A 26,728-nucleotide genomic window follows, 5' to 3' on the forward strand; every position below is an offset into this window, starting at 1 on the left:
CTCATTTTATTTAATTACTTGAACTCTTACAAATTTGAAGTAAATGTTTCAGTGTATGCCCCCTCTGTTTATCAACTACCAGTTGAATAATATAAAAAGACGTACTCTATCCTGATATAAAAAAAATGGGCTTAATTTTCATTTGCCGCATAGGAGTCTATTCCTGCAAATTCCACGTCAAGAAACACTCTAGCCATCAAAGATCACAGGGACATTTGTTCCTGAACACCAAATTAAACACTCTTAAACAGATTTGAGAGTAAACTACCTCCAACCACCGAGACAACGGGAAGGATGTTTGTTCACAAATGGAGGCATCCAGAGTCCCAGTTCAATGGTAGTTTTTCATGCAAATGTATATAAATCACCTGACAAAGACAGCAAAATACCTGTATTTGCCAGTCCTACGAATTTTCAATTCAAACAGCACTCTGTAAATCAAGAATTACTTTTATGGATGATGAACTTCACCATCCTGTAATTAACATTCTAGACCAGCTCCCAATTGGTCACAGTAATTCCTTACTTACTATGAGTGGACTACATTCACTTATTATTTCCCCGATGGAAACCCATATCTAAAAGATTATCAGGAGGTAGAAAATAAAGAATTGAATTTGCATTCAGTATTACCATATTGAATGTCATACACCAAATATGTTGTAATATTATGCAATTGATTTGTGAACAGATTAAGTATGTTTACCTATATCTTCTAAACTGGTGCCTTTGGAATGTAGTTCAATGTCAAATGAATGTCAGAAAAGCAGCCTTTTTAAACCTGTGCTGGTTTGTATCAGCTTGAGAAACAGAAGGGATGAAACACAAAAGAAGGGCAAACAAAGCAAGCATTTCTATGATGAATAAATATCAGTCTATTCGTCTCAGGGTATGAGATTCACATGTTACCTCAAAATAAGAGAAAACCATCCCCTCAGCGGCCATGATAATCATTCATGTAATTTTGTGTCTGACATCTTTAATCAATCAAATGATTTCCCAGAAAATGCAAGTAAAGAAAGACTACGCAAAATGTTTCAGAAATGATCATCATAAATATCTTAAATCATGGTGCAAAACAAATTGTATGAAAAGTTACAACAGTGAAATACCTACCTCAACCCATTTCTCCATAAATAATATTGACCAAGGGGAGATTGTACAGTCTCAACAAAGCTCTGGGATGGGAAAAAAAGTAAATTCACCCTTGATGAGGAGAAAACACAAGACTCCAAAAGCACATATTTATGTAAGTCTTGGGATATTAAGGTCTACCTCTTTTAAATTCAAATTCTGATATCTATCATGAAATTCCACTATATGAGCAGACTGGATTTCAAGACCTTCTGTAGCTGTTCTTAACTGGGGAGCGAGACCTGCTCCGATCACGGTACCTGTCCCTGCCTCCATTTCTTCTATTTCCCAATCTAGAGTCCACCCCCCTTCCACCATCTCGATAACCTCTAACATCACGCTCCCGAGACCTTTCACGGTCTGAGTCTCTATCTCTATACCTATCCCGCTCCCTATCTCGATCCTTATCACGATGCTTCTCCCTATCACTTGAATCACCTCGTCTCTTTCTCTCATACTCCTGCTCCTTCCGTTTTCTTCGCTCTTCTGCCTCTCTTTCCCGAGCTAATCTCTCTTCTTCAATAGCTTTCTCCTTAGCAGTCTGAAATACAATGCTAACTTATAACAAGAAAGATTTTATAAATTTTCATTCGCAAAATAGTTCAGGAAAACAAAACTCACCTGAAACTCACTTATGAAGTCGCGAACCATGCCATAACCAACATGCTGCTTTCCTGTGACATGAGACTGAGTCCTCTCTGCAGCATCATTTGCCACAAGAAAGGAACCACAGATCTCACAAAGTGCCATTTTCTTCTCCTGCGCTTGCATTAACTTCTCATTTTGAGGTTGTGTCAAGGCTGTCTTCTCAGTATTAAGTGTATCCACCTGCAAGAGAAACCCCCGCCCAAAAAAAAAATCATGTGAATCAGACTGAAGGTTTTCCAAATCTCTCAAAGATAAATCTTAATTAGTTCATTTTTGTGACTGGGTCCACAGAAACTTAATAAATCATCAGTAGTATATTCAAGAGAAGATAGGGTTAGCATCATTTTCACTACCTTTCTCATTAGAGCTTCAGCTTCATCAACTTTCCCAGCTTCACCAAGAGATTCAACTTGTTCCAGAAGGTTCTTTATTTTCTCCTCCAGCACAGATAGCTGTTCAGATTTTTCAGCTGTCAGAGGTGGTGGTGGTGGTGGCTCCACCTCTTGAGAAAGACGTTCTCGCCCACGTCTTACTTTTCTATCCAAGTCCATCACCTATGATTATTAATAGAAAATATAAAGAATGATTTATCAAACAACAGTAAACTCCTTTGAGTGTTGAGGGGGAATAGCAATAGGTGGGTGACCTACCAATTTCTCACAAAACTGAGCAAGTTCAGCCTCAAATTTGGGTACAAATGCATCATGTCTTGGGGATTTTTCAAAACTGATGTCACCAACACAGTAAAGCCCATTAAATCATAACTCATCTAAACAATTGTAACATGGAAAAAAAATGTACTGAAATTTGTGTTTTCATTTATTGATATATCTTGCAATCGCATGTAAATAATTGACAAAGTAAAATCTGTACAGAATAGAAAATATGTGCGCAGAAGCAACTTAGGTAACAAATGACCATAGCACCGGGAAACATATAATTTATATTGAATATGGTCATTAAACTTTAGAAGGGTTAACAACAATAAATGCTAGGACCTACTTTACGGTGAAATCTAAGTGCAACACAACACTATTCTAGCTCAATCACGTATTAGAAGACTACTAAGGACTTTTTTCAATAAAAGCCTTTGTCTAAACAAAACAAAATTACATCTTCACGCAGACGTGCCTAAAAATCAGAAACGTAATAGTTTTCTCATTAATTTACTTAGAATAGGTGCAAAAAGATTAAATAAGACTAAAGCAGACGACCATCAGAATTCCATGCTGTCATCAACAAAACCTAAATTTCACATGAATAAATTTATTTGTTCACCTTTCTTTCAATTTCTGGTCATGTATTCTCGGGCAAGGTCCTGCGTCAAGTAAGTTAACGCACATTAGATTTAAACAATATAAAACAAGGAAATGTCCAGTCACAGTTATCACAGTAAAAATATCAAAATTCCATGTGGTTGCAGAGGAAATTCAGCAAATATATTATAGGACCTTCCCCCTGAAAATTTCCTATGAATTCATCAAACCCTCATTCAAAATGCTTTAAAATCAAGTCATTGGTTCTCTACATTATTCTATTCCCAGAAGTTAACAATCTAATATAGGAAGCAACACAGTATAGTAGAATTGATCAATGATCAACACAGTGATTTCAAAAATTGTTATGGAATAGATCAATTGAAGCAGGCATTCCCATAAAGCAATTGCAATCAGAACGAAACGCACCCAAATCACTTCGGGTGTTGACGAAGAGATCATGAGGGCAAAACCGAACCATGTAGAATCCACACACTTCCTTGTCGTCCCAGGAGACTTCCTTGAAACCCTTCCTCTCTTCCTCCGTCAAGTTACGAGCTGAATTTAACCACAAAAAAACAAATCAAATTCGAAGTAGTCGATTTCGTGAATTGAAGAAACAAAATCCAGTAACAATTGAGAATCGCGGAGTGAAGAAGGTACCTGATCCCATGAGTTCGTCAAGCAAAGCTCTCTGAGCGTCCATGGCTATGAGATGAGAATGGAGAAGATGGTGAGTGAATGGGAATTGACAAGGATTACGAAATTTGTAGCTAGGGTTTCAGACGTGAAGGCTTTGGAGTTTGGACAATTCTATTGCGTGGAACTTTAACTTTACCCTGAATTTGTTCTACAGTTCTACTTCTTTTTTCACAAAAAAAAAATTAAAAATAAATAATAAATAATTGTCACATGATATGTGGTTAGGCATTGTGAACCCATACATGGGAAAAAATAATGGTGAAAATATCCATAGGCCATAATCTTCTTTATAAAACCACTCTCGGTTACTCAACCCTATTTTACCGTAATCATCGTCTAAATCGACAATCTTTGTGCAAATCATCATCGCAACTACAACATTGTGCTCCTCTTTGTCATTAGCCCACAACTCCAACCACACTCATAGTCATAAGGACATTGTTGTCATTGCTTGATCAGGCCTTATTTCACCTTTGGCGGTGTTGTGTTGAACAAATGAGAAAGTGGTTCCAGTTTAATTTTGTGTAGGGAAGAATTTGAATTAGGTTGCTCTTTCTTTCAATTTGGTTAATTAAAAATGTTTGCCTAGGGTGAGTGGTTGGGCTACACCCTCAATTTTTATTGTTTTATGAGGTGGGTTTGTGAGATCATGCCCTACAAATCACACTTTAATTCAATCGATGGGGCAAGGAGAAGAATCATAGTGGAGGGGGAACATAATGGTGAAAATTGAAACCCGAATTGGTTCATGGCGGAGCTCGAGGGTGAGTGGTCGGATCCACCTTGAACTTTTATATTTTATTGATTGTTTGTGAGATTAGACTCAACATGTATATCATTCTTTACAATAATTTAAAATTTAATTAATATACTCATGTAAGAAAATTACAAATTTGTCACACGTAATGGTATATTATTACTTGATAGTTTATAAATTTACATTTTTTATATATTAATATACTATCTTTCTGATGTAAAAAAAAAAAATCAACGTGATTGATTTTATCCAATATTGATATTTAAATGAAAACTCACAAATATCATAATATATTTGATTGAAATAAGGAAGTTCGTAGGGGCAGTAAAGGTGATTGCGAATAAACTCGAAGTCCTAAATGATGTGAAAAATCACCTATTCCACTAGCATCATTTGGGATTTCCAAAGACTATATTGAGTACTAAAGTAGTTTGTCGTGGTCATATGCTACAAAGTTAAGGCATGCAAACATTGAGAACATTTGCAAAATTTAGTTAGATGAGCTTTCACCCACAGTAGCACCGCGCACCACTAAGGTTTGGAGCATTTTGTGGGTTGTAATATAGTTTGTCCAAAAGCTTTGCAAACTATTCACATTTGTTGATGGCCTAACACTAGGAAAGATATTAATGTTCAATACTTCTCAGGATGCACTCTCTTACCCGTTATCAACCTATATGTGAGGTTTTAAAGAACAAATTGTCAACTTCCTTAAACTACAATTATACTAGTTGCTAGTTAGAACTTAGAAACAAACCAATCACAATTATATTTGAGTGCAAAAGGCATGTGTAATGAATATATTTTTCACACGTACCTAAATATTCCCGAGAGTAATTTGGATAAATAAATTGAATGTAACACTCTAGTCGCACATAACGACACAAATTTATTTAGTACGTTTAGTTTTCACTCATGCGTTTGTTGGAAAAACTAACTCATTTTAATCTTACGGTAACGACACAAATCTTTTCAATACGAGTCTCCAGTGACACACACGCTTTTTGAAACGCAATCAAATATAATATTTCTCTATTATTTCATTTTTTATTATTATTATTATTATTAAGTTAGGAAAAAACAATTCAATGTTTGTACTCATTCCTTACACTTTTTACTAGAGTAATGAAGTAATGATTCGTTTGCAATTTCATGCTCAAACCCGTCGCCGATCATGTCAGGGGGAGGAATCGTCGTCGACACCAACCCTCTCGTAGCATTCTGAATCGACGTTCTTTGGTTATCGTCGTTGATTCATCATCGAGCTGCAATTTTTACTCTAGGTGACTAGTTATTTCTGTTCTAAATCCCGAAAAGATGAATCGATTGAAGGAGGGTTTGCGTTTCCTATCGAAGATCAAGTTTACCAGTCCCCACGATGTCTCTAGGGTTCGTGATTTTCCGATTGTGTCTCGGCGATTCGGAAGCAAAGTGGATTATCAATTGACTAGGGACTTCCTCGTGAAGCTTTGGGTTGCTGATTTCAAAATGAGAAACCCTAGAGGGAGGAGAGGTCAAAATGATGATGGTGATGGTGATGGTGTTACCAGGAGGAGAGGTAAACATGGGGTTGTGAAGCAACCTCCTGTTAGTCAATCTGTCACTGGCTTCTTAGAACCACATTCTCCACAAGAGGTGAATTCTTGTTCTTAGCTTTTTGGCATGCTGCTATGTTTATCTTTGATATAAAGGAAATGTGTTATTGTTTACTGTTAATCTATTGTAGTCATTTCTAGTCAAGTCCAAGTAAAACAAATATTCTGCTACTTTTAGGCTAGTAGAGTTGAACTGTATTATGGTGGTGCTCCAATCATGTAGCTTACAATTACAAATAAGGGTGCAATTGGATAGAGTTTGAGACAAGAGAGAGATCTTCAGGAACTACACTTTCTAGTTTCTAGCTTAACAGAAAAGCACTAAACTATATTTCTAGTTATTTCCCCTCTGAACATACCATCCAATTGTCTTAAAAAAATTTGGACTTATTTTCTTCACTAAACCGTGCAATGAAAGGAGGGATTAGCTTTTAGCTTATAGGAGATTTTGAAATGATTTCGAATTTTGTCCCTAAGTAGGGAAAACCCCTCATAAGTTTATAGGTGTTTATGGAGAAGTCAGATGAGGGATTTTGTGAAAACAGTTGAGGTGTAGAAGCTGATTTCAACTCTTGCAGGAAGCTGTTATTTAAATCTCAGTCATTACAATATCATTTAACTTTTCTTTTCTTGTTAGTACTTGTGAAGAAGTTTATGCAAACATGCCTTGAGTCCTTTTTTGTCAAATTTAACATGGAGATGTAACACTTGCGCTTTCTTGATCTTATTAGGCCATGGTAGCACCTCTGCTTGCCAGGTCCAACTTGCTAATTACCAGAGATATCGAATGGGCAAATCTTGTACTTGGCTTTGAGCAGGTTATTCTCTCTATTCTTTGATGGCTTGTTCCTTTAGCTATATTTGTCACCAGAGCAACTTCGTTAATAGTGTTTTTCATTTACTATCGCTCATGAATTTATGTCTAACTCTGACTTTTTTTGGTTCGGTTGAAGGAAAATCGTTATGCCATTGTTGATGCATGCTACCCCCAGTCGGTTAGTGATGCATTTTATCTACTTTTTCACTACTCTTTAATACCGCCTGCATGTACTTTCTTGACATAGTTCCTATATCGATGGTGACATTGTTTGCTACTTGTCACTATGCAGCCTGTAGGGTTTATGCGTGAACAGAGCAACGTCATTACCAGACAGGTATTGAATTCAATCATATAACTTTCACTTCTTCTACATTGTGTTTCAAGCATCCTCTGGGAAATAAATTTATTTTATTTCATTCCATTTCATCCTTTCTTGTTTCAGTTGCTTCGTCTACGGAGGCCTTTTGTTGCATACATAACTGATGCTATGGGGAATGAACTCTTTAGAGTAAGGAAAATATGTTTTTATATTCACTACTTTTTATGCACATTAAAATCTTATCACCATTCACGCGAGTGACATAAGTAGACGATTTATTTCTCCTTTAGCTTGCGTTGAGGTTATGCTTTTCAATGGGTAGGTTCTGTGACGACCTAAAATCTCAAGCTGTGACTGACTCAGATTAATACCCCTAGCCTGGAAAGCTCAATAACAATGAAATATTTATTAAAATAAAATACTTCATAATTTTATAGAAATGACAGTCTCATGAAATTTCGATGAAAGATGTACTTAAACTAAAGGTCATGAAATTTGCAAATAACCATTTCAAGAAATAACATTCTAACATTATGTAGTTCAAAGAAGTAAGAACATGATTATGACATATCAAGAGATAAAATGTGTGAAAACTAAAATTAACTACAATACAGGTCACACATGATAGAATCATATTCTCAGGGGGCTCCATTTTGTTAATTGCCCTCTCCTCCTAAGGTGGCCTCTCCCCTAGGGACAACGTCATCTAACAGATAATGGCTATACCTTAAAAAAAGCTCTAATATGCAACATTTTTGGAGTGGATGCTTTAGAGCACTGGTCCTAACAAAAAAATCAGCACAAACTTATCTTTGAAGGGAGAAAGCAATGGTTGGGGCTTTAAAGTTCACAAAAAATCTCAAGATAAGTTTGGGATCTGGAAAGAAATGAAACAAAAATGAGAGAGAGGGGGAGGAGAGATAGGAACTGATGGGGAGGGGTCGAGAGCCGAGAAAATGGATGGGTACAATTGAATGAAATGTGGGAGGGGGCCTATGGTACTTTTTTTTTTACTTAAACGAGACAGTCTTTTTCAGGTTCGCAGACCCTTTTGGTGGATAACAAGCTCAATTTATGCGGAAATTGATGGTAAGGTATGCCATTTTTGTTCACCCCCGCATATGGTTGTTCCATTATCAAGTTTTTTTGCAATTTTATTGTTAATTGTGTCAAATCCTCCCTTTAGGAAATTGGAGTAGTTCACAGGCGGTGGCATCTCTGGAGGAGAATCTATGATTTGTACCTAGGGTAATATCAAGATCCTATATTTGTGATTTGTAGTTACTGTGATTAATAGCAAAAATTATGACTTCCTTCACATCCCTTTGTTTCCTTCTAGATCTAAGCATTTTCTTGGGAACAATTTAAGTTGTGTTCAAGGCAACATATTGTGTTATTCAATTCTCTAGAAGCTGAATTCTTATATTATTTCCTAAATAGTGGAATCATTGACATATACTAGAAAAGGGCTGGGGGTGGGAGAGTTGATGTTTTGTGTGAAATAGAAATTTAATCTATTATTCATTTCAATCTCTAAACCCTTTTACCATCAATGGTGGCTTTTATGCTCATTTTGTATCATTTATGTATTAGATCCAATTTGAAATTGCTGCAAAACTAAAAAAGCTACCAGAAGTGATTTAATGGTATATGGGAAGTAATACTAGTTATTTAACAGTATTCAGTTTGACATTTATATTCCAATTTTTTTATAGAGAAGTTGATGTTCTTGGTGCCGATACTAAAACTGTTATCTGTCTATAATCTATTTTTTCCATGAAAGTCAATGAACATTTCAATTTTCTGCTACTATCTTTGCAAATAATTGGGCAGGTGTTCTGCACCTTTTTATTATATAGGCAAAGATGATTTCTTTACTAGCGAAGAGTGCATAATAGGATACTGGTTTAAATAATGAAAATTATAAAACAAAAATAGTCAACTCAGGAGAGCCCTTCAAACCTGTTGCACGTCAAAGATTGAAAATAAAAAAGTAGTCCATCTATATGAGGAAGCTAGAATATTATTCTGTCACAGAAGATATGCGATGGTAGAAATCTACTGTTGAAAGTTGAAGCCTGCCATTATGCTCTGACCACTAAATTCCTGATTGTGTTAGAGAAGCTGCCAATGAGGCAATTTATGGTTAGCCATGCATGATGTATAAATGTCCAATCTAATAATTAAACATCAGTTCTTCAACACAGTTAGCAGTGTAGCCTATCGTTCTGTCTTACTGTGGGGATGCATGCTTATGAACTAGGAAATAGTTTTTCAAGGGCTGTGTGGATGCTTTTGCATAATCAGGAATTCAGGATATTGAGTGTCCTGTATCATCTATTCAAGCAGGGGCATCCTTAAGAGTTCCATTCTAGCATCCTTATTTTTTTGCCATTTTCTCGAAGTTTTTTTAATTTTCCCTTTCTTTAACCATTTATTGTATCCATAAAGTAAAGATAGAACAACTCTTCATATTTGGCTCCACACAGAGATCATCAAATAGTTAATTTTTTTATCGCGTGATCTGAGTCTCTCCTTGACAGGTTCAATTCATTCTGCAGTTCTATTAATGTGTGGTTGTGCTCATGAATAGATATGATGCTGTATATAAATAGTTATTCGAACATGCATGCATAAGTGCTCCTGGCTTTTTTTATTATTATTCTCTTAAATTCTCTTTTTTTTTCTTTTCTCAGAAGCTTCATTAAGTTTGCCTTTTGTATGAAATGCAAGTCTAAAAGAATAAGATTTACAGGAATAAGCAATTTGCGGTGGTTGAGAATCCTGGCTTGTGGAATTGGACATTCACCTTGAAAGATATTAATGGTGAGGTTCTTGGTCAAATAGATCGTGATTGGCGGGGTTTTGGCTTTGAGGTTGGTTTTTGACATTTATCTTTTGTTTTTTTTAGTAAAATGAGTTGTTTTTATCATAGATTAAAGTGCTTGCTTATCGTCCATTGCTCTTATTCTCTTTGGTCATGGACAGTCATTTTTAAACATTCTTTGTAAAATTTCCTTTTCATAATACTCTTTGCATATAATAGGTATTTCGATTGGTTTTGTTCTACAAACTTGGTCCAAATTTATTTACTGGATATTTATAGTGATCAATCAAATTGGCCAAGTTATCTATATTTCTCTTTGCTCTAGGTAAGTGACAATTTTTTTTTTGTGTGTGGATAAGCTAGAAATTACAGAGATAAATTTTGGTTTGCCAGTAAGGGTTGACTTATATGATTGAGCTGCGTGCACAAAAGGGACTTGACTTTGGAATGAGGTGATCCCCCCTTCTAAACCTTTTCTTACCAAAAATAAATTTGTCTCGAATTACTAGTGGGAAAAGAGATAGCTGGGAAAGGAAAGAGCGAAAGCAGAAGAAAGCAGAGTTGGAATCAGTTAACTGATCATATTTACTTGTCTCAGTAGCATGAGAATTGAAGAACTTTATTACGTAAATGTCTTCTGGGAGACTGACCTAATCAGTTTTTTTCACTAGGTTTCGAGGTTCAGGTAACATTGTTTAAGAGAGGGTGGACATTAATGCCACAGTAAAAATGCGCAACAGCCATGCTTAATTTAGTTTTGCCTTTCCAGATCATCTCATTCAAACTGTCCTGGAATGCTCTGGTTAGATATACTATCCATGGTTTAGGATTTGCTTTGACATAGGGTCTTTCCTATATATAGGGAGTTTCAAAACTGTAAGGGTTTAGTTTAGATTTTGCTTTTTTAATTAGTTTTCTCCCATATTCCCTTTCCCTCCTTATTAACTAAAAGAGCAGCCTCTATTGGCTGTGTACCAGATATACTTGCTTGTTTTTTCTTATTTCCCAAGTGCTAGAGTAAACTTTATACCTCCTATGGTACATAAAATTTTCTAATCGTTATTGCGGGGTCGTTTAGCTGAATTGAACTGAAAATTTTCAAGTTCAGTTTTTCAAACATTTTATCTTGTCTATTGAACTTCAAACTTAATGTACAACTTATAATTTTACTGAAATGTGCAGATTTTGACTGATGCTGGTCAGTATGTGATTCGATTTGGGAGCTCTGATCCCAGCTCCAAGATTGGCCTTGCTTCTGCGGTAGAGTCCCCTCTCCCCTGCCTTTATAAAGTTCACTCTCTCCTATTTTTTAGCTAATTTATACAATGTTTTTTTCCTTTCTTTTTTGCAGATTCAGGACCTGGAAGTCAGTCGCCCACTAACCCTTGCCGAGAGAGCTGTAGCAGTAGCACTTGCTATATCACTGGATAATGACTACTTCTCAAGACATGGAGGCTGGTAAGCTATTTGGTTGGTTTTAAGTTGGTGTTTTATGTGAATAAAGTTCTGAGAAAAGGTTCACCTTTTGACCTAGCAGTAGGACTTACATGCACTTTCTTTATCGCCTTTTATAGTCTCATTTTCTTTTTCTGATTGGCCAGTACTAAGAAGTTGGAATTGGTATTGATCTTTTTTCTTTTTATTTCTTTGGTATGTCAGGGGATTGCCATTTATGGCCGTCACTGAGTAAACTTGATTTGACAGAGAGCATCATCTGGTTATCTATGAGCTGCGTAATCTCTGAAGCCATTCTTTACCAGGTAGTTTTGGAAATTGGTGTTCTAAGCTGACACCATGGTTGACTCTATCACATACTCATGGTAGCTGATACAGGGTCCATTTCTTCCTATGACAAAATCACAATTTTAATTCTGGTATTCAACTGGTGTCAATGTTAGTATAGTGGTTGTTATAATTTTCAATATTGTAACCAATGTGACGGGATAATGAGACAAAAACTGATTGATTGAGGGTACACTTTTCTTGCAAAACAAGTTTTCTAGCAAGTAATTGAGTTGCGCAAGGAAGAACTTGTACAAGATAGACCTCAAATCAAATGCTACAAGAGAGAGCTCATTCCACACGCCAGATTTTGGTGGCGCAATTGATGATCAAAAGCTCAAAATGTTATATAATCAATTGAAAGTCAATTAATGCATTTGTAAGTCATTGTCATTCTTCCTTTTTGCATGAGGATCTCTATAGCAACCCTACCCGGGCATTGGGAACAAAGCTTTTCCCATTATGAATGAACCACCGAGATAGGGCCATCAATCCTCTCGTTATCTTATAACATATTTGGATTCATGTTAAAAGTATTTCAAAACCACTGCTACTACAAGAGCTACTACCGATAGCTTCTGTTAGAAGTTTTTCTCATTTATTTTTGATAATCGTGGAAGTTGCAGAGTATTTAAAGTACTCATAAATTTGAGAATTTCTCCTTGTTTGTCGAAGCTTCATAAGACTAAGGCATAAGCTACGATAGTCTTGTTGCTTCTGCACTAAAGCTACCGATGAAGCACACTGCAATAACCTTTTTCTCCGTCTCTCGTTCTTTGTTTATGTTAATATTTTGAGGCTATTTCAGTCACTGTTGTGAAGTTGGTAAGTAGTGACCAGGAAACGTGATTCTGCCCCAAATAAACAAGAGAGTGATGACACGACCCTGAAGGCCGAAACCAAACAACCAATAAAAGTCCAAAATGAATAAATAATAGTTACTGACATAAAAAAAATAGTAGTAATAGTTGATAAGTAATTTTTTGCAGCTAAAAAAAATAACTCTTTGATTTCAATTAATTGACTGCTTATTGATTTTACATTTAAAACAATCAGCAACATATAGGTGCTCTATCACGGACTAATTATTATTTCATTATTACTTATGTAATTGATGTAGAATAAGTTTAACATTTTTATATTATTTTTATTCAAAGCCAAAAAAATATGAATGGATGATCGTATATGAAAGTAAAACAAAGTCTAACCACAAACTTCTCTTATCCAAAAACCAGCTTCTGTGACTCAAATTTAACATTTTCTACAACATTGTCTGGTTAGAACAAAAGACAATGAGCTAGCTCATGCCTCATTCTCTTACTTCATGAACACAACCACAGCCACATTCCTACTCCAAGCATCATGACTGATACAGTGGACAAACTGGTCATCTTCCTAGCAAAGAGAGATGGTATTGACAAGCTTGTCAAGACCTTCCAGTATGTCTCTAAGCTTGTCAACTGGCATGTGGAAGCCACAAACCCTGACATGTCCAAGAGGTTCAAGCAATGGGAAGTTGCCTCAGGTCTCAGCAGAAAAGCCTTCAGAACTGGCAGGTTTCTATTTTCCAAAACTTCTATTGTTTTAGCTTTTCATTTATTTTGCAAAACTTTCAGTTGTTTTAGAAATTCAATATTATTTATCGCATTTTCTTCCACCTGTATTTACTCTTTACTTGTTTTTTCTGGTTCCATCCTGAGCAGGTTCCTGACAGGATTCAATGCTCTTAGGAGAAATCCAGGTTCCAACAACACTCTAAGGCTTCTAGCAGTGCTTTCTAATGCAGGGGAAATGGTTTACTTTTTCTTTGACCATTTTCTTTGGCTGTCAAGGATTGGAACCATAGATGCAAACTTGGCGAAGAAGATGAGCTACATATCAGCCTTTGGTGAGGCTGTGGGGTATGTTTTCTTCATCATAGCTGATTTCATTTTGTTGCAAGAAGGGTTGAAGGCAGAGAGAAAGCTGAAAGAAGGGTCCAAGGAAAAGTCATCATCATCAGAAGAAGAGAAAGAGAATGAGAAAAGGATTCAGAAGATTAGAGGTGATAGGATAATGAGGCTAATGGCTGTGGCTGCAAATGTTGCGGATTTGATCATAGCATTGGCAGAGATTGAGCCTAACCCATTTTGCTGCCACACTGTTTCTCTTGGTATTAGTGGCTTGGTTTCTGCTTGGGCTGGTTGGTATAGAAACTGGCCATCATAAGGCAAATTCGAAGAGTTTTAAATTGTGAATGTGGGCGGAAATTGCAGATTAATGCGGATTGAAACGGCTGCAATTGTGGTCATGATGCTGTTGCGGAGATTTTTAAACTCTTTACATTGCGGCCGGACTGCATTTTGAAACACACTGTAATGTTTCACACCTGAATGAATGTTAAGTTGTTTTGTTTATAAGTATAAACTCTGAAGTTGTTTCTGTTTCCTCTCATGAGTCTAATCTTCAAAATCAATTATAAGGTTATACATAAGATGCCATTGTTTTTTAGACCACAGATCACTTATTTGAATACAATTGATGGACAAAACATATGCAAACGAAACTACACACTAATTACTAACAAGGTTTATAAATCACCTAGAATCACTTTTCCCCCCAAAAAACTACTATAGTAACTTCTTGAATGAGTTTTTGGATACACACTAAATAAGCACAGTAATCTAATTCTAACTTGCTAATTTCGAATTTGCAATCAGGTTAAATATGTTTTTAACGAGTTTTTAAATATATTTTTAGTCCCTGTTAATAAGGGTAAATTAAATTTAATCATTACAATTTTTTTATTATAGCTTTTAGCCTAAACATTAATGAAATATGCAAAGTTGGTTTTCAACCTTCAATTTGTGGCAATTTTTATGCATTAGATGTTTTTTACGGTTAAAAAAGAATTTAATTATGGTTTAAACCGATCGATCGCACGGCGGCTCGTTAATAACAAGTAAGCAAAGCCACTATGTTTGTTCTCGACATTCTAAAAGGCTTTTCAAAGACTTGGAGAGATATCTATTAAAGGTTCTGAACCTATGAATACATGTGTAGTCGTTCATATACATTGTGCAATATTCTAAATTCTTTAATCAAGATATTTTCTCTTTACTCTTTCACTAACTTGAGTGTTGAAGTATCTTCTACCGGTATATTCAGACCGTATCAACGTAGCACCTCCTTACAAACTTGGTTAATCAAGGCCACACACCACCCGTATAGGCAAGGAAAACCAAACAATATCATTTTCAGAAGAATGGTAAAAATATATGCAATAAACTTTCTTTACAAATTAGTGATTACACATATTCAATTGAATCAACCAAAAATCATTCCATACCAAATCAAAACATCAATTTTCAAACTCTCTTTATGACACACTAACTTCACATCTTATAAAACTACATATAATATTTATTTTTATTTATACTATCCAAGAGATGAAAGAGTGTGGTAACTAATGTTGGCAAATTACATGTTGACATTGCAAGACGGTTGACTTGACCAAGACTGAACCGTGGTTAGTTTTTGACTTACCTCCCTCTGTTTCTTCTGAATTTCCGAGATAGATCGAATCAACAGTAACACCATCTCATTTCAGGTACGCAATGTTTTAGGTCTTGTCTGATTTCTCTTCTTCTTCTCGTTGCATTTTCCTCTCTCACCATTCAATTCAATTCAATTCAATTCAATCAAAGCTGGAAGAAGAAGGAGGAATCGATTCCTCTCGAATTCGATGATGGAAGAGAGTAGTAACCAATCGCGTTACGTGAAGCTCACAAAAGACCAGGCTCCTCTCGAAGAAGACATTGTCCCTGGTGAACTCAATCAACCCATCGAGGTTCCTCAGGTCAGAACGATCCATCTTCCCTGGATCTGTAACTTGTTTTGTTGGTTAATTTGCTGATGATGGATTTTTGATGCTTTTGCAGTTGGCTGTTCGCAAGTGCCATGAATGTAGACAGCCTCTACCTGAAAGCTATGCACCTCCTGCTGATGAACCTTGGATGACTGGGATCTTTGCTTGTGCTGAAGACAGGGAAAGTTGTAAGTGATTACATCACTAATCTCTCAATTGCACTTGAATGTAGCTATGGTCCATTTTAGATTACTCCAATAGCAGTTATGGTGTTAATAGTGTGTTTTTTTTTTTCTGTGTCAATGTAATTGTTTCCCATTGATATGATTAAACTCAGTTTTTATAAGTCTACAATGTAGGTCTGTGACTACTCTAAGGCCTCGTTTGGGAGAGCTTATTTGAGCTTATCTCATAACATAAGCGCTTGTGCCAGTATTTGGGACAGCTTATGGCTGTTTTGAGCTTATTTTCATAAGCTACTCATGATAGCTTATGAAAAAGAGCTTAGGCTTATATATAGCTTATTTTCAATTTATTTCAATACATTTTTTAAAATAGCTTGTGAATAAGCGCGCTTATGTCATAAGCGCTTACGGTTGCTTATAACCATAAGAGCTTAATTAAGCTGTTTTCCCAAACGGGGCCTAATACTACTAACATGTTGACTGAGAGTGTGTTTAGTTTATCGTTTGCACTGACGTTCACACACATTCAAGATAAAATGTTAATGGAACTCTTCTTATGAATTGGAACGTACGACTGTTCATGTTGCGCTCAACTGATATGCAAACATGCACCAAGTTATACACTGAAAACTTGCTTCGACTTAATTATCCTCTTACAATCAGAATCTCTTTGTGCTCTGTATGCTCAATTATGGTTGGCCTGTGCCTTACATTGTAATGTGAAGAATTTATATGTACAGTTGTTGTAAAATTTTGCATATTGCGGTGACATTAGACATACTATTGTGGAAAATTGCTTCTTTTAATATTCTTTCACCATTCATTGCAGGCTTGACAGGACTATTTTGTCCTTGTGTATTATTTGGGCGCAATTTCGAGAGCTTGAGAGAAGACGTTCCTTGGACCGGGCCATGCATTTGTCATGCCATTTTTGTTGAAGGTGGCATTTCTCTTGCTATAGCAACTGTAGTTGCGACTTCCGTCATTTCTGGTATTGACCCAGGGACAACATGTCTCATTTATGAGGGTTTATTTTTTACATGGTGGATGTGTGGCATTCATAATGGTCAAGTTCGACAAACACTGCAGAAGAAATATCACTTGAAGGTACATTGGTTGAAGATCTTTCTCACTACAAGTAATGGTCAACTTTAAAGATGTAATGCATGTATATGTGTGTGTTGTCAGATAGCCCTTTGCTGAGAAATATGATTCTGCTTGCTTCAAATTTTGAATATAGAATTGGTTTCTTTTTTTAAAAAATTGTCATGAAGGAGCTTGTTTTGTTAAATACCCTACCGCCTACCGGTATTTTCTCTGAGCAACATTATGCAGTGATAGAAACTGAATATGCATATTGTGACCTATTTAGTTAGAAAGGAAACATAGTTAGGCTTGCTAGTCTGCAATCTTATCATCTAACTATGAAATTCTGAGAGACATTCAGGATTTTTATCTCTTTCTCGATTCTACAAGACGGGAAAGAGAAGCTGATGCTCATGTTGTGTTGCATGCCATCTTAACTGTTATCTGGTGTCACTGGTTGTTTTGTTCTTTCTTGTTTCTCTACAAATGTCATTATCTGTAGAGATAGTTTCACGTTTTACTCAGTTAATGATAACGGGGCCATCTATCCAATGCAAGAGGGGGAAGATAAAGAAATTATAGATGATGTATAGGACAAGCGATAGAGAGAAAAATTGGTTGTATGTGAGGTGTTGATTCTGTTGGGTGTTTAAAAATCAGAACTGGATACTATACTTGATGCATGATATTATTCATTGTTTCTTCTTATATTTATACATAAACGTTATTGTTAAGTATTGGTTGTTTGTATTTTATGACTGCAGAATTCACCTTGTAGTGCATGCTGTGTGCACTGCTGCTTGCACTGGTGTGCCTTGTGTCAGGAGCACAGGGAGATGAAGGGAAGGCTCTCAGACAATGTTTTCTCAGAAATGACTGTTGTGAACCCTCCTCCCATTCAAGAGATGAAGTCTACTGATAATGATGATAAGGAAAATCCTGAAACCTCTTCAGCTAACAACAATGAGCACACTGATTTGGAGATGCATCCTATATAAGCCATAACATTGTTAATACTCAAAGAAACTAAAAGATATTATGTTTCTTATTATACTTTTTTGTAGAAAAAATTTTCCTTAGACCTTTGGCTTGAGTTCTTCTTCCTGTTGCATTCGACATGTTGGCCATTGAAGCAACTCAAATCTGCTTTAGAGAGCCAATTTATGCCGAATCCTAAATTTTTTTTTATGGCTTTTCCAGATTCAAACATTGACCCACCTTTTAAAGGTGGAGTATCTTTTTATTGTTGCCTTTAGGGTTTACTTTTCATCAATTATGTTTTACTGTCAATATTCTAATGTTGTCTTTATATTATCTTAATCATTAAATTGTCGGTATATACTCATGAAGGTAGCTTAGTTTGCAACGCAGACGGATGGTGCGAGAATTGTCGGTATGTACTAGAAGAATTTTTGGTATACAACTCAGTGATAGTCACTCAAAGTTTTCCAAAATTTTATATCATATTCAGAAAATCATCTCATGGGAAATGACAATGCCAAATTGAACGATGTGCATACATTTCTCTTCATAAATATTTAGAGTCTTTTCACATATTAAATACAAATGAAAAGAGAGATAAACATAAAAACTCTATATAATAACATATAAGAAGTTTTCACATTAAAAGACCTAGCAAAGAGTTAAGCTAAGTAATTTAGGATTGTAAATTTTTTGGTCAATTTTTATGGTACTCATAAAAAATAAGAAATTCTATACATTTTGCTTTCATTTACCATGATTTTTCGAATGATAAGATTTTATAATTTGCAATTTTGTTCTCTATGGTCTACATATTAGATTTGAAGATTTCAAATCCTCCTATTTTAATAGGGTACTAGAACAACACCCAATAATCAAAATTTACTAGTAAAAGTAGACGTATACATATCTATTACAAGTTTTCCTTTTTGGACGTTATCTTCTGACTAGTTTTTTCAAGACTATAAACGTGATTATCGGATTCTAGAGGGCGGCTGCTAGAAAACATTTTAATGTATTTTATAATTCAATAGTTGAATATTATCTTTATCTATTATTTTGTACTTATCCATATCCGACTTTTATATATCATATATATAATCCTTATTTAACAGAATCTTCATTATTTTACTCAACCGACCCAATCTAATATGTAATTAGTGGAATGTATTTCTTTGATTGTCATAAAATTTGTTTATCTATTTTCTCCACTAGCCCTTTTTATATATATTTTTTTTCATGTATTAAATTTTAACTAAAACAATAAAAAAAATTCTTCCCATTCACCAAAAAAGGAAAACAATAAAAAAAATATGTCAATTGACTGCTAGTCATTAATCGGTGTGATATTTAAAGATGTATATAAATTATATTTAGATATAATATGTTGCTTTCTAAAAAAATATAATATATATGTAATCTTCGACATGTTAATATTTATTTTATAAAACATATAAATTTGATTTTATTAATTTAAAAATAAATTAAATAAAAAAGAATAAACTAAAAAAGGTTAAGAAATCAATTCGATACCTAATGTGAATTTGACAGGTAGAGATTATGGTATTAGTTAGTATGAATTTCAATGGATTTGATATATATATTAGTATTGTGAAAATTAACTAATTTAAAATTGATATATTAATACAAAGAATAACTTAAAGATTTCATTGGTATAAAATTCAATAACCAATTAATATATGAATTAAATTAAAAAAGGGAAAACGAATAAAAAAATAAAAGAGTTTAGCATAATAATATAGTTATTATAAAACCAAATTATTAGTTATAAACAACTATCGTTACGAGCACCTGCGGCGAGAGGGTTAGTCACGACTGTTGGCGGCGGATACCTAACCTCCATCACCAAAATCATATATTAATATTGTTTTTCTTTGGCTTAATTGGATATTTGGATGGCTAAAGGAATAAATTGTGAAGGCGTTGACAGTGCCAACAGGGACCATAGTGGCTGTGGTGGTGGGTGCATGACAGACTCAGAGATATGCACATCCAAATTTCCTCCTTCTTCTCCTTCTCCTTCTTATTTTCACAGAAAGGAGTCTCAGCGGAAAGCAATTGGAGATGTATTTTATGGGGACGATGACTATGAAGAGATTCATGAACATGAGAAGATGTATTATAAGGAGGATCATGTGATGGAAAGCATGAGAAAGGCATCACAAATCAAAGCAATTAACAAGAAGAAGAAACAGAGGAATAACGACTACTGCTGGAGCTTCTTCCCATGCTTTCGGTTTTTGAAGCTTCTTCTAGGTTGCGGTACCAAGTAACTCATCTTCTTAATTCTAGTGTCTTTGTTTTTTGTGAATTTCATAAGGGATTTGCAATCTAGATTAATAAATTAATACTGTAAATTGATTTTTTATTTTTCAATCACAATTATGTTTAATTTGTTCCACGTTTATTGCACATAGTGTTTCTGGTCCTAGATCAATTAATCAACTTTCATGATCATAGTGATGTTCTTGTTGGGTCTGTTGTGTCTTAAACAGTGGTGAGGAGGAGAGGAGAAAGACCAAGGGAGTTAAAAAGGACATCTTCAGTGAATATTCAATTAATTATTTCTAAAACTGTACAATTTTCATAGGAGTATTAGCTAAGTGAATAATTCGTGATATATAAATATATATTATTTATCAAATTACTTAATTATGCTCGATATTAGTCTAATTAATCTGTTGAATATTAATTTAGGGAAAATTGGGCTACCACCAATGCATTGACCTCTCTCATCATTCATATTTATCAATTTTAGGGGAAAGGGTGGCTCAATAATAATAATCTCACCATAATGCTTTCTATAAAACAATGTCCTTTAAATAATTCGGGGGATGTGAGTGCAAAAATGGTACACTTTCAGGACTTAAGTGCAATTTGTCTTTAATTTAATTCTTAAAATACACATTTACAAATTACAATCACTGTGTTTCTTGCTACCTCTGTCTTTATTTTCCTTCATGCTGACCTCGACCATCTCCAAACAACGATAACAATATTTAATTTTATTATTGTGGATTTGTGGTTGTGGGTGAGAATCACCCACTGTCCTTCGCATTAATATATGGTTAGCAACTTAGCATAATCTATCTTTTTTTTTTGTTAATGTAATTTATCTATTTGAAAAGGAATAAATGATTTGTGTTAGTACTATTTTGATGGTCCATAAATGATTGGCACTTACACACATTGGAAATATTCAGTGTTGTGAGATAAGGTCAGTCTGTTGATTTGTCAAAAGACGACGGATGGTGACTGCCTGCCAGACAGGTGTAAAATAATGGTAATTTATTCATTATTTAGCAACAAATAAATAGTTAGCATAGGATTTGATTGCCTTCATAGGATTTGTTAGTATGTTAGCAACTTGATCCTCTGTTTTAAGTGTCAAACTTCCTTTATCAACTTGATTTCATAGGAAATGAAACATGGTCTCTGCGTGTTTTTGCTTTTCCCACGAACTGAGGAATGTTTAGCTTGATCAATTTTTGACTGGTTGTCTACCTTCAAAGTCATTGGCTTCTATGATCTTAGCTTTAATTCTTGAACCGTGCTAGCTTGGCAAGTTTCATATGAAGGAACAACATATTATTGCCTCACACGAAGACAATGCTATGAGAAATTGCTTCTTGAACTCCAATATTCGTTTTTTTTTTACGGGAACTCCAGTATTCTTGAACCATTGTTACTTCGAAGTGTATTTTGATGACATTGCTCAAAGAGAGTTTGATTGAACGTTGAGGAATAGTGAACTTAAAACTAATCTTTCCCATAAATAGCGTTAAATGTTCTTCTCATGTTCTGGATTGCTTCTCTTGCAATGCTCAACAGTGAAAAGTGGTTGGCTTGTGTACGCGGCGGTGTTGTCCTCGAGCGAAGAGTTAGTACACATGTTACATAAATATTGAACGGATGAACCTATATTTATAGGTTTTGATATCCATGTTCGGAGTCTATTAAATGTGAGAAAGTCTTTAAGTTGAGCTTACTGATGCACGGTTGATTTGGAGCTGTCGTGCTTAAATAGTATATCTCTGTCTTTGTAAAGCTGCTCGAATACTTTGTCAGTCAGGCCGGGGTGGGATGTTCCTAAATCAGGTTGCACGAGCGACCCTCATGACGTCTACTTAAGACCAAATCCTTGTGGGTCAATCACAAGTTCACAACGATGTCAGATCGTATGACTTAAGAGCTGACTGCAACAAATAATAAGACAGAAGTGAAAGATACTTTAAATGTTGTGACATACTAATCTAAAATTAAATTGTAAAATTAATAAAAGGAGCTGTTCATATGCAAGGTAGCATTAGAAAGATTAAGTCTAAGTATAAACTCCCGTTTTAATGTCACCAATAATGTTTTCAATGGGATGATTTCTATGGATTCTCCGTTCCTTTGGTAAATTGGAGTGCACTTGCTCTTGAACTTGAATACTAAGATCTTCAAGTTGATGTTCTAAAAACTAAAAGATTACAAACGAAGAAGGGGTGAATTAGGTTCCAAAAACTATCTCAGACCACTTAAAGCACTTTTAAAATCACTTTTTGCTAGGATTTCCAAGGCTTTTAATTATGAAAATCATTTAAGTTCATAGTAAACACATTTTAGAGATTTATAGAGCCGATTAACTAAGGAACTTGAGCGTTCTTCCTAAGAATTAAAAACCTACTCATAAAGCAATAAAACTAGCTATTACAATCTTCATTCCTCTAAGTAGAGGTTTTTAATTTTTTTTCTTCTTTTTTTTTGGTCAATATTCTTTTTCTTCTTTGTTTTTTTTTTGATAAGACAAAATATTGTATTCAAATATAGCACAAGGGGTGCTAAACTCAAATACAAAAAGAATTGAAAGAAATCAAAAAGAAACTACACCCAAAAGTCAAACAAACTAAAAAGCTAAACATGCAAACAAAGTTGCAACCCAACACAACAAAGAAAATTTCCAACTACCCCAACACCAATTACCACCCATTAAATATGACCAAGCTCACTAAAAGAAACATAGCCCACAAATCATGCAGAACATACGCACAACACTGGATTTGTTGTCCCCTCAAAGAAAGAGTAGCCAAACCCTTTCATATTTACTCTATTCCATTGCTAGGATCTCCATTTTACCAATTCCAACGCAGAATTCCAACAAACAGTCTCTTCTCTAAACACCATCCCATTTCTGATACCCCAAATCGTCCAAACAGTAGCTAGCCAAATAGACAAAAAAAACCCATATTCTGAGTTGAATTCCAACCAAATTTAGACTGCAAAAAATGAGCTCGAAGTGAAACAAGTAGGACCGTTTGGAAGCCCAACCAATTATAACACTGCTTCCATAGCTCGTGCGCTTCTTCCTCTGCGACAAACGTGGTGAGGAACTTCTACAGAAGTTGAAGTTGCTTTTTCTATTTGCCTCTACTGTGCTTAGTGATGTTGAGGAAAAACAGTTTCTTAATCCATTGGTGAAAGGATGGGTTGATGGGCTTAAAGATGATGCCTACGAAGCTGATGATTTATTGGATTATATTTTCACCAAAGCTGGCTTGGAAGCCTCAACAAATTCTCCCGACATTATGGACCGCGTAAAAGATGGTGTAAAATTAATTGCTGGTGTTTTCAAATCGGATGGAGAAGTTTAAAAAGAAATTAAGGGGATAATTGAGAGGCTGGAATCTATATTAGGGTATACGGATCTTATTCTTAAGGAAGGTGGTGTTGGTAAATCATGGCCTTTAGCTTCAACCACAACTTCATTAGTTGATGAAGGAACAATGTTTGGGATGAATTCTGATAAGGAGAAAATTGTTGAATTTTTGTTATCAGACTGCTCTGCTGAAGACATTTTGGCTTTTTGGCAAGCTTGATTTACATGAGATTATGTTTCTTTCAAAAAAAAAAAACAACAATATAGTCATACTTCTGTTTCCTTATATAAATGCTTAACAATATTAGAGTTGTACGTCAAAGTTAAGCAAATATTAGTCCACACATATACATAATTGTTTAGACAAAAAAGAAAATCATTAAAAAAGTAAGTACAGAGATTATAGAATATAATGATGCATAATCAAAAGCCTAATTTAGTGATGGCAATCTTTGATACATTACTTTATCATCAATTTCTATACGTTTAATATGAGACACCTTATGCCACTCTACCCCTCTCGTGTATTTAAGCTTTTTAGCCAACTTTCTGCATTTCTGGATACAAAGAGATCTTACCGAGTCAGGAAGCCCTTGTTCAGGAAAAGATTTTAGCTTGTCACAACAATGAATTGCGAGTGTTTTAAGAGAATTCAGATGTTGAAAACCCTTATCATCTAGCTTCTTGAGACTCTGCATTGTGCCAATGTGCAGAGAGATGACACAGCTAGGAAGCAAATTTTCCTCTGGAAATGACTTCATGCCTATGCGTTCACCTATAAACTGAAAATGAGAGAGATACTCAAGATGAACCAATCCCCAATCCTTTTGTGGTGTAAGTTTGTCACAGTCGGAGATGGAAAGTTGAATTAAACTTGAAGGCATACCCCCATAGGGTAGACATTCAATCTTTGGACATTCATGTAAAAAAAATGTTGCAAGGGATGTGAGAGAGTTCATAGTGGGCAATTTGTTAAGGTCCTTGCAATTGAAAACCAACATGGTGCTTAGATTTGGTGTAGGAAGTCCTTCATCTGGGAAGGACTTCAATCTTGGACAGTCTTTAATCTCTAAAGACTCAAGTGACTCAAGGTTACCACTAAAGCCCTCAGAAAAATTAAATGACAGAAGATTGGGACAATCCCATATACAAAGAACCTTTAGTTGGGGGAACATATCTAAGGTTAATGTCGAGAGAGATTCACAACTATTTCCAATACACAAAAAGTGGAGAAAGGCAAGCTTATGTATTGATTCTAAAGATGGGAGAAGCTCCAATCTTTGGCACTTTTGTATGTAGAGATTTTTTACGGAGGCAGGGTAGGGAAACGATCAATCACCTTGAAGGACCTTTGATGATTGGCATCCTTCAAGTGTTAAGTTGTCTACCATAGGAGGTAGTGACATCAATTCTGATAGACTTGAAATCTTTAAGGATGATTTTTTATCATTAAACAATTTTGAGGACGAAGTTTCTACCTTGACATGAGTTGTTGTGTTGGGTGGATGGCCAACACCTTGTGTGATGAAAGGAATGTCAGCTTGTGAGTCTATTTTCTGTTTCATGCGAGCTTCAACTTGATGACTAACCATGCTAGAGGAAAGTTCCTGTAGTTTTGGATCTTCATGTGCAGGCTTAGGTGCATGACCAATTTGTTAAATCTCACTTAAACAAGAGTCAATGCTCTGCATTGTGCTTGGAAAGCTAGAGTAGGATCTTGTGGTGATTTCATGTACTTCTTCAAAAGTTATACGAATTAATTCTGATGGAACAAAACTTTGAGTCGTGTTTAGAGTAGATTTATTCTTCGACTCCACTGCTTCAAATTTATAATCTTCCACCAAAGAAACTAGAGACGATTTACTCCCACTCAAATTTGAAGATTGTCCTTCAAGCTTCTATAGTTCATCACACATTTGATCCATTACAAACCCTAGAAATTCAATATCTTCTCTAGTTGCAAGAGCAGCCTAAAGGCATGCAATGACATAAGATATCTATGTTTATGCATCAAATAGAATGACATCCATGGGTTAAGCTAAAATATTTGTTGTTATGCAACAGCAAACACTAACCTTAGGAATGTCGTGAGTTCTTAGTTATTCGAAAAGCTTAACAAATGGTGGATGAGGCAACAGAGCCTGCATGTTAGCATTAAGAAAGCATAGATTGGAGTCTTGATCAGATAGCTTTGATGAAGAAACATTAACACTGACCATTTTATGTAGATTCTCCAAGACTTGGATTTCACTTGAAGAAGAGCCAATGTTGTGTGAGGTGCTTGGAAAACCAGTGTACGACCGCTAGGTGATTTCTTCCACCGAGCTGTCCTTAGAAACATGCAGGTTCAAATTTTTAAGAGAATGAATTGGAGGAGGAACACTAACATTATCTCCTCCTGCTTCTTTTGATGAATTTAAGGAGTTCAAAGTTCTCTGAGAAATCATTCTCATAAATGATTTGGGTTCATCTTCACTTTTTGACATCTCACATGAGTCTATCACGCACAAACCCAAAAACAAAACCGACCATTAAAACAAGTGACAATATTTCAAGAAGAAACTTAGAAGATCATTGATTTTCTGTTTCATACAACTCATCACTTGAGAGAGAAAAAAAACTTGTACACTTTCTTCACGCTTCCACCATGGTTTGTGTGATAAGTCAATTTCTCTATGGAATCTTTATTATTTAGTTCGAAAAGATATCTCATTGAGAGCTTCTAAACTACATTTGGCGCAATCACCTTGATGATGCACTTATAGAGATAGAGAAACTGCTTTTGATATATGCCAATGCTATGCTTTCTATTGGTGGGTCGATTGACAAGTCAGAGTCTACATTAGAGCACAGAGATTTTAAGATAGGTACTAGTGATGAAGGTAAGCCACATCCACTAGCTTCAACTACCACTTCATTTGTGGTTGAAGGAATCGTGTATGAAAGAAATGGTGATAATGAGTAGATCATTGATTTTCTATTATCATACAACTCATCACATGAGAGAGAAAAAAGCTTGATCTATTTATGGATGGTTGAAGGTATCTTTCCACAATCGAAAATGGGGTGGAGAATGGAAAACGTAGGAGAACAATGCTTCCAAGAGTTACTATCTTGGTCAGTATTTCAA

The 26,728-nt window shown here is 35.2% G+C and overlaps 5 protein-coding genes across 8 annotated transcripts; 3 read left to right on the forward strand and 2 right to left on the reverse strand.

The window, feature by feature from the left end:
* Positions 1–834: 834 nt before the first annotated feature.
* LOC130747858 (uncharacterized) lies at positions 835–3,865 on the reverse strand. 3 transcript variants are annotated; one of them, XR_009022529.1, is made up of 9 exons: positions 3,702–3,865; positions 3,468–3,596; positions 3,061–3,100; positions 2,433–2,508; positions 2,136–2,336; positions 1,756–1,962; positions 1,276–1,675; positions 1,117–1,178; positions 835–1,023 (listed from the first exon to the last, which is right to left on the reverse strand). XR_009022529.1 is itself a non-coding variant. In XM_057600908.1 (7 exons), exons 1-7 carry the CDS (start codon positions 3,742–3,744, stop codon positions 1,337–1,339), a joined length of 1,035 nt encoding a protein of 344 aa, XP_057456891.1. In that variant the 5' UTR covers positions 3,745–3,865; the 3' UTR covers positions 1,036–1,336. The 3 variants fall into 3 exon arrangements, 1 of the variants encoding a protein (XP_057456891.1); XR_009022528.1 differs by lacking the exon at positions 835–1,023 and having other exon boundaries at positions 1,036–1,178; XM_057600908.1 differs by lacking the exon at positions 835–1,023 and having other exon boundaries at positions 1,036–1,675.
* Positions 3,866–5,597: 1,732 nt separating this feature from the next.
* Positions 5,598–12,223, forward strand: LOC130747860 (altered inheritance rate of mitochondria protein 25). Of its 2 annotated transcripts, none has more exons than XR_009022530.1 (11): positions 5,598–6,132; positions 6,824–6,910; positions 7,046–7,087; positions 7,202–7,246; positions 7,355–7,420; positions 8,269–8,325; positions 8,418–8,479; positions 9,987–10,107; positions 10,422–10,510; positions 11,241–11,318; positions 11,410–11,469. XR_009022530.1 is itself a non-coding variant. In XM_057600910.1 (11 exons), exons 1-11 carry the CDS (start codon positions 5,815–5,817, stop codon positions 11,746–11,748), a joined length of 1,014 nt encoding a protein of 337 aa, XP_057456893.1. In that variant the 5' UTR covers positions 5,598–5,814; the 3' UTR covers positions 11,749–12,223. The 2 variants fall into 2 exon arrangements, 1 of the variants encoding a protein (XP_057456893.1); XM_057600910.1 differs by lacking the exon at positions 10,422–10,510 and adding an exon at positions 11,718–12,223 and having other exon boundaries at positions 11,410–11,516.
* An 836-nt stretch (positions 12,224–13,059) lies between these two features.
* On the forward strand, positions 13,060–14,335 carry LOC130747861 (peroxisomal membrane protein 11B). The gene is made up of 2 exons (XM_057600911.1): positions 13,060–13,396; positions 13,544–14,335. Exons 1-2 carry the CDS (start codon positions 13,203–13,205, stop codon positions 14,046–14,048), a joined length of 699 nt encoding a protein of 232 aa, XP_057456894.1. The 5' UTR covers positions 13,060–13,202; the 3' UTR covers positions 14,049–14,335.
* A 945-nt stretch (positions 14,336–15,280) lies between these two features.
* On the forward strand, positions 15,281–18,248 carry LOC130747863 (cell number regulator 6-like). Its single transcript, XM_057600913.1, has 5 exons — positions 15,281–15,429; positions 15,527–15,678; positions 15,761–15,875; positions 16,702–16,979; positions 17,723–18,248. Exons 2-5 carry the CDS (start codon positions 15,565–15,567, stop codon positions 17,954–17,956), a joined length of 741 nt encoding a protein of 246 aa, XP_057456896.1. The 5' UTR covers positions 15,281–15,429; positions 15,527–15,564; the 3' UTR covers positions 17,957–18,248.
* Positions 18,249–24,029: 5,781 nt separating this feature from the next.
* LOC130745097 (putative disease resistance protein At3g14460) lies at positions 24,030–24,773 on the reverse strand. The gene has a single exon (XM_057597242.1). It carries the CDS (start codon positions 24,771–24,773, stop codon positions 24,030–24,032), a length of 744 nt encoding a protein of 247 aa, XP_057453225.1.
* Between the last annotated feature and the right edge of the window lie 1,955 nt (positions 24,774–26,728).

This window comes from Lotus japonicus, chromosome 3 (assembly GCF_012489685.1).
Source record: "Lotus japonicus ecotype B-129 chromosome 3, LjGifu_v1.2".
NCBI classification, from domain to species: Eukaryota; Viridiplantae; Streptophyta; class Magnoliopsida; order Fabales; family Fabaceae; genus Lotus; species Lotus japonicus.